Below are 15,746 nucleotides of genomic sequence, written 5' to 3'. Positions count from 1 at the left end.
CTCTCTCTCTCTCTCTCTCTCTCTCTCTCTCTGTGTTTCCCTTCCCTCCCCCTTCCTCCCCCCCACCCCTCTCTCTCTCCCCATCTCTTCTTCCATCTCTCTCTCCACTCAGGGTTTTTTGCCTGCAATGGAGGATAAGAAAAGAAAGAGACTTCTTTAGAACCACTTAGGTTCTAGCTCACTTGATTCTTACATACACAAGAGTCTGCACTGTGTGACGGAAAGAATGTGAGCTCAGTCAGCAGACCTGGGCTGTAGTGCAAGCTATGGTACTTTCGTGATGGAGGACTGTGGGCAAATCTCGTAACCACTTTGAGCCTTGAATCTGTAGAACAGGGATCATTGAAATTTTTATGAGGGAAATAATAATAATTATTTCAAGTATTTAGATAACTAAGGCATTATAGAACTATACTTATTAGCCACTCCCCCATATTATAATGTGCTTATTTTATATGTATTTTGTATTTAGTTATAAATATTCATTTTTGTTGTTCTTCAGTTGTTTCAGTTGTGTCTGACTTTTCGTGACCCTGTTTGGGATTTTTTTGGCAAAGATATTAGAGCGATTTGCCACTTCCTTCTGCAGCTCACTTTACAGATGAGGAAATGGAGGCACACAGGGTTAAGTGACTTGCCCAGGGTCACACAGCTAGTAAGAGTCTGAGGCTGGATTTGAACTCAGGTCCTCTTGACTCCAGGCCTGGGAATCCTCTTTATCCACTGAACCACCTAGCTGTGTATAAATATTCATAGGATCACGGAATTGAAAGTCTCCTCTGAATCCATCTAGTCCGTCCTTCTTTTGCATTTGTGGCAGCTGAGACCCAGGGAGATTAAATGATTTGCCTAAGACCTCACAACTGGCAAGCAGTTGAGATAGGAATTCAATCTAGATCCCATAACTTCAAATGTCAGAACTCTTTCTACTATACGTGTGATTATCCTTAGAAGAATATAAGCTTCTTGAGAGTAGGGAACATTGTATATTTTGGTCTTTGTACCCCAAGCCCTAGCACAGAGCCTGGCATATGGTAGACAATTAATAATTGCTTGTTCAATTGAATCAACTCAAAATGCAAACTGTTATTAATCCATCAGGAAATATCCTTAACCTATAGGATTAGACTCAATGATCTCTGTGGTCCCTTTCATCTCTTACAATATATGTTCTTCTGAACCTAGTAAGTACCTGGATTAGGCACTCTACAAGAGACTTTTTCCTTTTGTTTTGTTTTGTTTTTTATATGAGGCAAGTGGGGTTAAGTGACTTGCCCAGAGTCACACAGCTATTGAGTGTTATGTGGCTGAAGCCGGATTTGAACTCAGGTCCTCTTGACTCCAGGGCTTGTGCTGTATCTACTGCGCCACCTAGCTGCCCCTCTACAAGATACTTTTTTAAAAGCATCTGTGTACACACATACACACACACACACACTATATGTTGTTTGTTCCTCATTTTCAGAAAACTGAGTGATATGTTAACTTGCGCTTATTGAATATAAGTGAGACAGAGTTGCACAAGGTCATCAGACTCACGCTCTCTTCCAGATTAATTGAAGTCCAATGGCAGGACAAAAGTCTCAAATATTATATATATACATTTTAAAAGGTTGTGGTCTGTGAAGGGAGAGAAGACACACTAACTGCAGTGAGCATTCAGGTGGTCATGGTAATAGCCCACACTGATAGAGCACTTGAAAGTTTACAAAAACATTTAGGGGAGTTCTCATTTCCTCTTCCCAGTGACCTAGTTAGTGAGGTAGAGAGGGTAGAAATTATTTCCCCATATTATAAGGTAAGGAAACTGAGAGGTGAGGTGAGTTGTTCAAAGTCATCTAGCCCTTAAGTGGTAGGGACTAGGATTCGAATTTAGTTCTGCCAAATAGAGTAATATTTGTACCACAGCCTTTGTATGTGCACCACATACCACATGTGTACCACATAATATATGTACCACAGCCTGCCTCCTATGTGACTATAATGATAACTCACAATTCTATAGTGCACTAAAGTTAACAAAGCAGTTTATTCACAATAACCATGTGAATTCTATAGTGAGAGGAGGTAGAGTACTAGATTTGGAGTCAGAGATGCCGGATTCAAATCCTGGCGCAGCTGCTCAACTGTTGACTTCGTCGGAACATCTTAACCTTGCTTTGCTCAGCATCAGTTTCTGCATCTATAAAATGAGCAGGTTAGACTAGATTACTTCAGACTTCTCATTCATCTCTAAATCTATGCTCCTCCAAAGACTTTAAGGAAAAGAGAGGAAGGAGGGAGGGAGAGATGGATGGATAGATACATAGAACGTTTTATTACTTGCTTACACTATGACAGGAATTGTGCAAAGTACTAAGAGACAGCACATAAGCTGGCATTTATATTCTATTTTAAGGTTTGCAAAACACATGTGCAAGTTGTCCCAAAAGTCTTAGTGCAGTGGTGAGTTTTAATAGATTAAAATTACACTAAGACTTTCTTTTGGGGGTGGGGGTTATTTTAAGTCTGTACAAAGTTTATAAATTTATACAAAGTAAGTGGAGAGAGAAAGAGTGAGACAGAGACACGGGGGGGGGGGGGGAAGAGAGAGAGTTTGCTGTCTCACCACACCTCTGCCAAGTTGACGCCACTGATAATATTACAATCCCTATTTCACAGATGAGTAAATAGGGAAGTAAAGTGACTTGCCCACAATCACAATTTATGCAAGTGTTAGAGATGAGATTTTAAACCTATGTTTTCCTGATTACAAATCCAATGTTCTTTCCACTGTTCTGTAATGATTTTAAAGTACAATAGAGCTTTGGAGAAGGAAATATTTCCTATGGACTAGAATAAGTCAGGAGGAAAACTTCACAGAGGAGGCAGGATTTGACTGGCCCTGAAAGGTTGAGGAAGACAGGCAGAATAGAGTCATGGCAGCCCTGGTGAGTATGGTGAGTGAGCAGATTTACTAATTAGAGTGATAACTAAGTGCAAAGTTTCAATAACAAGACAGGGCTAGATTATGGAGAGCCTTGAAAGCCAAACCTAGGGAGTTAGGACTTCGTTTGTTAAGTGATGGGGAGAGACATTATAGGGACTTAAGCAGAAAGTTTAAGAACCGTGTAAGTCCTTTCATTGTGGCCACTGAGGTTGATAGATTTTTCTACTTCATATAGGAAATCACAGAACAGGAAGAATTTGATAGGCAAAGCCCAAGATAATATTATGACTCTTGACCTTGACTTCAATTCCTGGCAACATTCTAGAACCTGTAATTAAAGGGTTGATTTAAAAGCACTCAGAAAGGAAGTAGTGATTACTGTGAGTCAGTATAGGTTTATCAAAAACAAGTAATTCAAAACTAACCTCATTTCCTTTTTTTTCTTCTTTTAAAGAGGGTTACTAAAGTGGCAGATAAGGTAAATTCTATAGAGAGTATATCTAGATTTCAGGAATTTAGGACAATTTAATAAATATTTATTATGGATTGTCTATGTACAAGGAGCTGTGCTAGTGGTAGGGGATAGGAAGACCCAGCCAAACATTTTGTGTCCTCAGGCAGCTCCCATTCTATTGGAAGAATCTCTCTCACATGTGTATTAGAACAAGGAAAAGTGAGAAGAGAGGATAGAGGAGGCAGGGGAGATTGGGTACTAGGAAAAGCTTCATGTGAGAAGGGGGTCCCAGAGCCCTTCATTCTTGAATGAAGACAAAGATTCAGAGATGAAGGAAGTTATCTTTGAGGCTCAGGGGATAATGGTTTATACAAACGTGTGGAGGTTAGCAATAGAGTGTCAAGTTTGGAGAACAGCTAGCAAATCAATATGTCTGGAACAGAGAGTTCCTGAAGGGAAGTATTTATGAAATATAACTAGAAAGGTAAGTGAGAGCTGAATTGTGGAAAAACTTAAATGCAAGCCTGAGAAGCTCATATTTTTGTTGTTCAGTCATTTTTAGTTGTATCCAACCGTTTGAGGCCTTCTTGGCAGAAATACTGGAGTGGTTTGCCATTTCCTTCTCTAGCTCATTTGTCAGATGAGGAAGCTGAGGCAAACAGGGTTAAGTGCCTTGCCCAGGGTCACACAGCTAGTAATCATCTGAGACCATGTTTGAATCCAGATCTTCCTGATTCTAGGCCTCGCTGTCTATCTGCTGCACCATCTAGCTGCCCCTCCTATATATCGTATAGAAAATGAGGAGCCACTGTGAAAGTTTTTAAGCACGGGCATTTTTCCCTGGTCAGACCACATCTGTGTTCAGTTCCAGGTGCCATGTTTTAGAAAGGCCGAAGACAATTCAATCAGTGTTCAGAGGAGGTTCATCAAGACAGTGAGGGGACCTTAGAGTGTGCTAAGAACCAGATGAAGGGACTCCACAGAGGTTTATCCTGGAGAAGAGAAGGCTCAGGGTGGGTGGGTGGAGGCGTGTGAGGGGAAATAGCACAGCGGTCTTCAAGTATTTGAAGGGCCATAAACAAAAGCTAGATAGCGCTTAGAAAGGTTAGAGGCATTATACCTGTGTAGGGAGGGTTTGGGCTGAGTGGCCTGTGAAGTCCCTTCCACCTCCTGAGATTCTGCGATTTCCATCCTATGAAATGGCAGACCTTAGAGGTCTGAAGTTGTTTTGCTTCATCTCGGAGGACAGAGTTAGGAGCAGTGCCTGGCAGTACAGAACGGTGGATTTGGGCTTGATATAGAGGAAAGCTTCCTAACATTTAGAATTGCCCAAAAGGAAACCAGACTGCGTTGAGAAGCAGTGAGTGCCCCCATCGCTGGAAGTCTTCACGTGGAGTCTAGATGACCCCTTGACAGCGGTGCTGTAGAAAGAGTTCCAGAGACAGCTAGGTGGCACGGTGGATAGAGCGCTGGCCCTGAATTCAGGAGGACCTGAGTTCAAATTCGACCTCAGACACATAATACTTACTAGCTGTGTGACCTTGGGCAAGTCACTTAATCCCGTTGCCTAGCGGGAAAAAAAAAAGAGAGAGAAAGGGTTCCTAAACACCTGTGAGTTTAAACTAGATGACCTGAGGGCCCTTCCAACTCATTCTGTCCTTGCATATATGGGCCCTCATTAGCATTTAGAAAACTCTAGAATATCATACCACTACATCTTAAGAGTAATTCCTCTCCAGCTGGGAACAGTAATTTGGAATTTTTATCTCAGCTGCATACTGGGAATTGGAGGATTAGAGTTTAGTACAGTAATCGTTAAATTTCAGACCTGTGTTCCAGCTACAGACCATTGGCCGCCCCACCCTGTGACCTTCTCTTAGTTGTCCACAGATCTTTTGTCTGGAGCCCAGAGTCTCCACACGTTCAAACCAATTCAGTCTCCATTTGCTTTCCCTCAAATTCCAAGTGGGATGCCAATACACCTTCAGTCTATAATGCTATTTCCCCATTAATTATATCCAAAGTGGGTTTGGAATATATAAATCACAGACTCTGGCTGTCCTAGCAACAGCATTGGAAATGGGTCTTTTAAGCATAGGAGAAGTACAGATATCATCCACTTCACCTTAAAGACAACAGATGCCACTGAATTCTTCAGTGCCCACAGAGAGTCTGAATATGCCACCTCCACAGAGTCCAAAGGCAGGACTTTGCAACAAGTCTCTCTCTATGTACCCTACCTGTAATGATCCTTTTCTTATAAATGTCTTAAAGAGCATATGAAAAAGATGGAATGTTAAGGAAGCAAATCACAGGCACCCTGGCCTGGCACATGCTTGGGCCCAGCAGGCTTCTGTATGGAGGTGCTAAGTCAAGACTCAACATGACATAGGATTTGAATGAGGAAGCCCTGGAGCAGCCACCCAATTACCAGGCCAGAATGCAGCCTTTTTGTGTTTTATAGACTTTGCTAATGACTGGATCCAGAAGCCTGTTTGCGCTCTCCAGTACAAGGTCTTGCCAATTCGTGGGTTTACACGTTTACATAATCTGTCAAGTCATTCTGTGTAACCAAAGCTGTCATAGCACTGAGGTCTGTGATTTTAATTTATGGGTTATGTTAAAATCTCAACCCATTAATAATCTAGTCTGGAATAATTAACATAACTACATAGAGTTGTATGGTAGTAACAATGAAGTGACAGAACAATTTATTACTTTGAGGTTCAAAATGATTAAGTTTTTTTTCCCTTTGCAAATTTCCTAAGACATAGATCAGTGTGTGTGTGTGTGTGTGTGTGTGTGTAAAGCACCAAGCCTTAATAAAATAACTGGATCATTAAAAGTGTAATGAATTATGCTAGTTATTCTCAAACATTTATATTTGAAGTTACTATTGTTTTACTCCAAATGCCTTTAGGCATTGATGCCTACAAATCAGAGTAATTATTACTCATCAATTAACTCCAAGCTTTGAAGGAAAAAAAAATAAGCCCCAGAGTTTCCAAAAGGTTTTGGCATTTCCAGATGTATTCTTAGAAAAATGAGTAATGTTTTGAGTGTGCATGTGATAATAATGACGATGATGTAACAATTCATAGTATTTACATAGCACTTTAATTTTTGCAAAGCATTTTTATGTATATGTCATTGTATCCTCACAGCAACGCTATTATTATCCTTAAAGCTGGAGGGTTCTTAGAGGACATGTGATCCAACTCTGTCACTATACTGATGAGGAAACTGAGGCCCAGAGAGATAGTCAGTGAGGAAACTGAGGATGAGAAAAATTAAGGGACTTGCTCAGGGTCACATAGCCAATTAAGTATCTGAGGCAGGATCTGACTGAGTTCAAATCCTGCCTCAGACAATTACTAGCAGTGTGACCCTGGGCAAGTCACTTAACCTCTGTTTGCCTCAGTTTCCTCAGCTGTAAAATGGGGACCCTGGAGAAGGAAATGGCAAACTACTCCAGTATCTTTGCCAAGAAAACCCTATAAAAATGGTGTCACAAAGAGTCAGACATGACTAAAATGACAAAACTTTCTAACAGGGTATGTAGTTCTCAATCTGCTAGGCTGCCTTATGTGTAGATACCTCATGTGTAACTAGCTAGGTAGAGAGGAATTGGAAGCCCAGTGCTATGGTGGAAATCATGCTGTATTTGGAGTCAGAGGACATGAGTTCAAATCTCAGCACTGGTACTTTAAAATTACTGCTTTTTATGTGGTATTTAAGGTGAGAAACTCCAGAACATTTTTGTCTTCACCTTTCATCTAGGGTTACCCATTAGCCACTTAGCTACTGTGTTTAAGTGGTCCTTAAGGGAAGTTTTCCTTAAGGCCAAGAAGCAACTTTACCTCACCATAACAGAAAATTCCCTGGAAGTTATGTCTTAGAGAGGTACAAATGGTAGTGCCAGTGGCTGCATAATTGAACTGGAAAGAGCAAAATTCTGAACCACTCTTGTGAAGGAGGCAGGCATCTCAAAAGCAGACCCAATTGTATGGCTGGCCATTTCTTTGAGTGATGGAAAGGACTGTTTTTCCCTAAGTAAGGTGTCAACTTGGCATTTGGGGAAATTCCTAGCCAAATTATAAGAAAATGTATTTTCATCACATACTTTTCATGTGTAAAATATTACCAGATTATCCCTCCTCCCCAAGAAAACTTTAAATATAGCTTTCAGTAAGAAAGCAGCAAAACAAATTCTGTAGTGGATAGAGTTGTATACTTAAAACAAGAAGTATTTTGTTGTTGTTGTCGTTGTTGTTGTGTGTCGTTTCTGTCATGTCCAAGGAGGAAGAAGAAGTGACAAACAGGTCTGGTGAAAAATTTAAGGGATTTGATGGTTCATTTTGTAAGATTCTCGCGTGTCCAGAGCAGCGAGGTTGAATAAATATAGCAAATATTCCATTGCACAAGAAGTGATAGCTGAGGGGTATGTCTGGCAGTATTTAATATGCTCCGCAAAAGCACTTTTTTTGTGGTAGGTAAAAACTGAAAGCCAAAGGGGTGCTGTCAAATGAAGAATGGCCCGACAAACTGCGGCACATGGATGTGATGGAATATTAATTCTAGAGAACTGTTGAAGACATGTGAAGTGATGCAGAACCAAGCAAGCAGGAGGACGGCAGTTAAAATAATGTAAATGAAATAACACTCAAACAAAGCAGAACACTGAACTATTGTGATGGCTGACCGGTCTTGACCCTGGAAAAGAAATGAAGAAGCACTTCCACACTTTAAGCATAGATGGAGGACTTTGTTCAGTTGTTTTAGTCATGTTCGACTCTTTGTAACCCTGGGGTGATTTTCCATTTCCTTCTCCAGCTTATTTTCCGGATGAGGAAACGGAGGCAAACAGGGTTAAGTGACTTGCTTAGGGTCACCCAGCTACTAAGTGTCTGGGGTCATATTTGAACTTGGGTCTTCCTGACTCTCGGCCCAGTACTCTATAGTTGCCCTAAGATATGTGGTGTACATGTGACGTTAGCATATCTGTGTATATATCTAGGTGCCCCAGATGGGGAACTGTGGATGCAATATTTTGCATGCATTGTCAGATATGGTCACCTATATTGGTTGGTTTTGTTGAACAGTTTATTACAAGCCAGGACTTCTACGGGGTGGAGTACTCATTTCAATTTTTCCTTTCACAAAGTCATTTGTGATATTGCTCTTAATGCTTTTTATATTAGAAAAAGATATTATAAACAGCTACCTTTACTTTAAGGTTCAGTATCTAGAAGGTAATGTACCAGGAAATGACTGTCCTACTTGTCATGCAGGGTAATTCTTATATGGACTCTATTCCCAGTAGGTGTAGTTAGGACATTGGTGGGTGGCATATCCCGTGCTGTGGACTTTGTTTGGAATCAAAAGGCAAATAAAGCCTTCAGAAAAGCTCTTCTGCAAGGCCTGCTCAGGCCAGTGACCAGACACCATATTTATTCTCTCCCTTGGGGAAGGAGGAGAATTCTAGTAAATGAAGGTATTGCCTGAAGAAAGTTTGGAGAAATGAACATTTATATGCTGATTAGAACTGGTTAGTATAATCTTTCAGTATACACTTAGAATTTTAAAAGCCAGTATTTGATTCAGAAGTCCATCCTCCTGCCTTCCCTTCCTTCCTCCTTCCCTCAACAAAAATGAAAGTAATTGAAGGAAACAACGTCATACATTTATAATGCCAGGAGCAAAGAAGATGCATCTTTACTAAATGCCCAAGGAATTAGGTATGTGGATGGGCCTATCTTGACCAGCCTTACCTTTAATTGTGAATTAGTCATAAGTATCATTCTTTTAACAGATTAAGTACCCTAGGGCAATCCCTATTACTTTCCTAACTCCTATCTTCAGTGGTTTTCACTATTATGGGGCCTTCCTTGTTGACTGTAGATATTTGTATTAGAGGTGATTTATTATGAATTTAGTATTAAATATCTGGGTGGTACTACTGCTGCTGAACTACACCTATGATTTTGCAGTGATATAAGGAGTTTCTGTTGAGGAAATTCCCTTTCATCAATGCAGATGAACATCTATTCTTCGAATTAGCTGGGGAGCCTAGAATAAGTGACATTTGTCCAAAGTCACACAGCCAGCATGTCCGAAGTGGGACTTGAACCCAGGTCTTCCTGAGTCCGAAGCCAGCTATCTACCCATTAGGTCAGGCTGCCCTTCTTCTAAACACCAGTGCTATTAGTTAAATGTGTTTTTGTATTTTGTGTTTGTGTTTTGTATACTGTTTGTATTTAAGTAAATTAATTTATAGACATAATACAGGATTTTTCTTTTTATTGGAAGGACTTCTTAAGACTTTTGAGTTACTCCCTCAAAGTCCTCATCAAAACTGTCTGTTCATTCCTTCTCATTCACTTTTCCTCTTACCTGGTCACAGCTGTTGTGTTCTCTCTTCTTCTTGTTCTCCCTGTTTCATTCTGCATTATTTTATCAAAGTCTGTCCAGATCTTTATTTTTTCTCTTAGTTTTTAGAATTAATTTAATTATAGCATTTTGTTACAATCATGAACTACAGTTTATTTAAGTGCTCCCCTATTATTGGACACATAGGTTGCCTCTAATTTTTAGCATTGTAGATAATGCTGCTGTAAAACATCTTTGAACAGATGTCTCTTTGTACATTCTCAGCAATAGACTTATTGAGTCAAAGAGAGGAAAGGCAGTGATATAGTAGATAGTGTTGAACTTCAGTTTATGAACCTGGGCTCAGATTTTGCTTCTGATATTTACTAGCTCTGTGAACATATGGGCAGGTCACTTAATGTCTCTGATCTATAATGTTTCCTTATCTGTATAATGAAGTAAATTATACCTGTGGTACCCTCCTCACAGGGTTAGTGAAAGTCCCAAACGAGATAATATATGTGTGGTACTTTTGCAGACTTTAAAGAGCTATGTAAATGTCAGTTATTGCTATTTATTCTAACTTCTACAGCATGCTGCCATGTTGCTCGCCAAAAAATATTCTACAAGTTTATATTCCAAAAACAGTGAATGACTGTACCTGTTTCTTCACAACCCTGCCAATAGTAAATTTCACTGCTTTTAATTACATTTTCCAGTTTAGTGGCTATGAGGTGATATCTCAGAGTTGTTTTTTTGTTGTTGTTTTTTTTGGTAATCTGTACCTCTTTTAGTATTAATGAGGATGAGCAGTGTGTGTGTGTGTGTGTGTGTGTGTGTGTGTGTGTGTATGTATGTGTGTGTTTGTTTGTTTAATGGTCTGTATGGTTTGCATTTTTTGACCATTTTTTTCCATTATGGACAAGGAGAGGTATTTGAATGTTTGTATATGCCGTGCAAATAAGTGAGCAGTTATGGTTTACAGCCATATAGTTTACTTTGGCCCAAGTTTAGGATCAAGGTAAATGCTTTGGATGTAATGTTTTTTGGTAATTGAAAATGGGCGTATTTATCCACACTTTCCCTGTCCTGTTGACCCAAATATCTATGGCATTGACTTTGATTACAGGAGAGAGTAAAAATTCCCTTCACATAAGGTGGATCTACAATTGTACATTTTTCTTACAGCTTATGCAGCTCTGTTTCGGTTAATGCATGTCATACGTGCAAAATGATGGACTTATTACTGTGGGAAAACAAATGGTTTATTTTCTTGCTTGTTTTTAGGTTTTTCATTCAGCCCATTATGAGAAACTGGGTTTTATTTTGCATTTAGGTTTGCAAACTTATCCCATCTGTGGAATGTGTTGGAGGATGAAGAGTTGGTTGCCTATTGTCAAGAATATTCATCTGCATTAGAAACTGTAGATAAGAAACTTTTGAGGTTGCTTTCTGTCCCAGACAGGGCAGGCTAACATGTAAAGCATCCAGGTTGGAATCTTCTTTAGATCAATAGAAAATAGTAGGATGGAAATTTGTGTTTTTCTCCTTGGAATGATACAATAGGCTGTGTGACTCATACCCGTTCCTTTTGCCAGCCTTCAGCGTTCTGGACATGAACACACAGCAGGGCAGTGGGTTTCTCTGGTGTCCTGAGATGACCTGGGTGCTCTTTTCATGCCAAATAAGAAGAGGGAAAGCATGGGACAAAGAAAGGAACTTTCCATTCTGCACATTATTTCTATCATCTCTCTTCTTCTTTTTACTCCCAGTGTTGCTAATAACCACAAGCAAAATTTGATGACTGTGGCAAACCTGGGTGTGGTGTTTGGACCCACACTGCTAAGACCGCAAGAAGAAACAGTGGCAGCCATCATGGATATCAAGTTCCAGAATATTGTGATTGAGATATTAATAGAAAACCATGAAAAGGTAATGGATGTTTTTGATCCCTTAGTTTCAGTAAAGAATTTGTCTAATGAAGTGATTTTTGAATGAATGAATGAGGGAGGGGGAAGAGGAAGCAATTATTGTTTACTTTATGCAAAGTACTATGCCAAGCTTAGGGCTGAGAAAATAAATAGAAAAATAAAAGAGTCCTTGCTCCCGAGGACCTCACATCCTAATGGGGGAGACATACAAATCCAATGAAAGAATCCCATGGTCCTTAGAGTATAGCAGCAAAGATAGTGATAATGCTTCTTCTTAATATCATGTCAAGTGTTAAAGTCCTATCAGTTTCTGTTTGGTGTAGAGTTGGCATTTAAGTACAGTCTTAAGCAGACAGTATGGTGGAGGGGAAGGGCAGAGACTTGCTTGGTGAGGGGAGCACTGGATTTGGGGTTAAAGGATTTGGATTCAAATCTCAGCTCTGCTGGTTAGCATGTGCATGACTTGGACAAGTAATTTGACCTCATTTGAACTTAGTTTCCTCATCAGAAAAATGAGAGCCTGGGTAGGGAGGGAGTTGATTTCAGACTCTTGTCATTTAACTAGTTCTGTAACCTTGAACAAGTCACTTCCAAAGAGTTGGCAACGTCTATAAAATGAAAAGGCAAGACTAAGTTGTTGTGTTTTTTAAACTAACATTTTTGAAAGGGTATACTATATGATAGACACTGTGCTAAGAGCACTAGGAGAAAGGAATGAGCAATTATGTAACACTTAATATGTGCCAGACATTGTGCTAAGCAGCTTACAGATTCCACATTTCACCTCACTACAACCCTGGATGAGGTAGGTACTATTGTAATCTTCATTTTACAGATTAGGAACCTGAGTCAGGGAGAGGTTACGTGACTTGCCCAGGATCACACAGCTAGTAAATGTCTGAGGCCAGATTTGAATTCACGTCTTTTTGACTATCAAATCCAGTGCTCTGTCCATTGCCAAACCTAGCTTCCTCTAACTTCCAGCTCTAAAATCCTTATGTGATATGCACCCTGGTACTATACCAGTTATATTCAGGGTCTTAGCACTGGAAATGCAGTTTCTTCTAGATCAAAATCATGCCCCAAATGGTGAAATACAGAGATTACAGCTGCCCTTGAAATTTGTATTGGTGCAGAAGGCAACAGATGTGTCCTGCAGAATTGTAGAGGAAAAACATCCACATGGGACAACATTAGCTAAAGGTCAATTGCGTGGACCAAGCTACTCATGTAAAGAAAAATGCATCTTGCCCCTTTTGTACTCTGTTTCCTTCCCCAACTCTCATATGCAGCTAGGAGGTGCAGTGGAGTCAGGAAGACCTGAATTCCCATCTACTTGGACACGTACTAACTGTGCAACCCTGGCAAGGAACCTAACCTCAGTCTGCCTCAGTTTCCTCATTTGTAAAATGGGGGTTATAATAGCACCTACCTCATGGGGTTGTTGTGAGGTTAAAATGAGATAATATTTGTAAAGCGTTTAGTACAGTGCCTGGTTCATAGTAGGTGCTTAATAAATACTTATTGACTGACTGACAATTAATCAAGATGATTTTGCTGATTCAGTTCACATTCACAACTGTTTATTTAGCACCTAATGTGCTTAATTAAGAACCCTGAGCTGAGTTCTGGGATGGGGGTGAGTGCCAAGTTTTGATAGTGCACTGCTCTTTCTTCATTGATCTGGCGGTCTAGTTAGAGATAGGACCTATCAGTCAGTCAACAAACATTTGTTAAGCACTTCCTATATGCCAGGTGCTCAGCTAAATGAAGGAGATACAAAGAATGACTTCTCCAGGAGCTCACATTCTCATGGGGAGACAATCTGCAAAAAACCTGCACATACAAGATAGACACAGGGTAATCGGAAGGGAATTGGAGGGAGCGTGCACAGATGACTGTTACACAAAATAATGTTCGGTCAATGTGCGGGGGAGATGCAAACAAAATGGCATATAAAGTCTGAAGTGGGAAAAGGTCATTATTGACTAGAGACTTCAGAGGCAGTGACATTTGAGTTGGTCTTTAAGGAATGGATTTGCCCAATGATCTGTGTCTGAATGAATGATAATTTATTAGAAGTGTTTACTATGTACAAAGTACTGGGAAATACACAAAGAGAAAAGTCAGAGGTCCCTGCTCTCACAGAGCTCTCATTCCAATGGGGGAGATTTCACATGTGGAAGGTTAAAGTCCTATGGAAAAGTACCATGGTCTTTAGGGTGCAGCAGCAAAACAGATGGTAATGCCTCTTCTGTTTGAGTGATAAAATCCCATCAGTTTCTCTTTGGTGAAGAGTTGGCATTTAAGTTCAGTCTCAGGCTTGTGTTGCAACCAGCATGGGTTGGGGGAAGGTAGGAGAGAGGAGAGAGGGCATTCCAAACATAGGGAAAAGAATAAGCCAGAGAGGGGCAGCTAGGTGGCACAGTGGATAGAGCACTAGCCCTGGAGTCAGGAGGACCTGAGTTCAGATCCAGCCTCAGACACTTGACACTTACTAGCTGTGTGACCCTGGGCAAGTCACTTAATCCCATTGCCTAGCCAAAAAAAAAAGAGTAAGCCAGAGAAAGGAAGTGGGAAAGTGTGATGTTTTCAGAGGGACAAAGAGAGGTCTGGTTTAGCACATTTCACATTGAAGGAACTAGTATGAGGCAAGGCCCGAGAAGTAGAAGAGCACCAGATTGTAGAGAGTCTTGAATGCCAGCCAGTAAGGACCCTCTGAAGAGTTTGGGGCAGAAGAATGACATGGCCTGTTCATGCACAAAGAAGATTAATTAGGCTGTAGTAATAATAATAATGATAATTATGGTTCCTTTTTATTTAGCTATTTGGCATCCCCCAAGCCTCTTCTCCTAGGGCCTCACTCTCTCCTCTAGAGCCATCATCTGGAATAGGATTAAAAAGCAATCTCTCCTCACCTCTTCCCATTGGCTCCCTGTGTCAGTTGGGGATGAGTTACCTTTTATTTTTCTTGTTCAAGTCATTATCAGTGATTTTTGCACATTATCTACCCTATAGCCATTTGCATAGTACTATCGTATTCACAAAATGGAAGAAGGAAGGGCTTAGTTGACAATGAACATTTAACTATATTGCCTGTATTAGGCATTATGAGAAATACAGATTCAAATTCCACATTTTTCAAATACTCACTATGTTCATGGAACAGTGCTGGGCACAGTGGATAGAGATGAAAAATTACTTTCAAGAAGCTTAATCTATAATAGGGAGTACTTGCACATTAGCATCTAAGTATGACATAAAGCAGAGTGTAGTAAGGGAAAAACAAAAATCCAGGCAAAGTGCTCTAGAATCTTTGATGAGGGAGAAAATATTTATTGTGCTTGAGTGTTCAGTGATGGCATTTTGGAGGAAGTGGTACCTGAACTGAACTTTGGAGGAAGAGAAGAATGTCAGGAGGTAGAGATGAGGAAGGAGTACAAAGATGAGAGTCAGCATTAAACCTTAAAAGATAAGGCCCTTGGGCCTTTGAAACCAAATCCCTAATAGAATAAGAAAAACCTTATAGAATTAGAAACTTTCTGAGCAGGAAGGAACTGTAGAGGCCAGGCCAACCTGCCTGTGAAGAGGAGGAAACTGAGGCTTAGAAAGGTTCAACTCAATTCAGGAACCATTTGCAAGTTATTTGTTAAGGGCAAGGCATTGAGGAGTTACAGACCAAATAAACGAGACAGTCATCTTCTCTCAATAAGCTTCCATTCTACTTGGGGAGTAGAATATTAGTAAATACAAAGCCATGAAAAGTCCTATCAAGAAATAGCTCTAAAAATTAGGAGGAAGGGGCATCATGTGGGTGCCAGCACTTTTACTACACCCAACATCACACTTCTTTCAAGTAGAGGAGTGGGTTCTTCTGACCACAGGATCTGATGTTCCTTCCATTAGCCCACCCTCCCTTCCATGACAGGAAACGCTATAGTTTGTTGAATATTCCAAAAGGTTTTGCCCTTTCTGTCATCCTTGGCTTGTGCTGGGTACATAGTGTGTGCTCATCACATTCTTTCTAATTGTTTAAGGCTTTCTTTCACTTTCTCTGTTACTC

At 40.3% G+C, this 15,746-nt stretch overlaps 1 protein-coding gene across 1 annotated transcript in view; it reads left to right on the top strand.

Moving 5' to 3' along the window:
- ARHGAP26 (Rho GTPase activating protein 26) overlaps positions 1 to 15,746 on the top strand; it is a 516,697-nt gene that overhangs the window by 381,561 nt on the left and 119,390 nt on the right. The window contains exon 18 of the mRNA XM_027841739.1: positions 11,525 to 11,684. Coding sequence (XP_027697540.1) covers positions 11,525 to 11,684 — 160 coding nt within the window. The remainder of the gene's footprint in view (positions 1 to 11,524; positions 11,685 to 15,746) is intronic.

The sequence above is a fragment of the Vombatus ursinus genome, unplaced genomic scaffold (genome assembly GCF_900497805.2).
Source record: "Vombatus ursinus unplaced genomic scaffold, bare-nosed wombat genome assembly UNPS02014863.1, whole genome shotgun sequence".
NCBI lineage: Eukaryota > Metazoa > Chordata > Mammalia > Diprotodontia > Vombatidae > Vombatus > Vombatus ursinus.
Note: the sequence above shows the minus strand (reverse complement) of the source record. Positions and strands in the feature narration are given on the sequence as shown.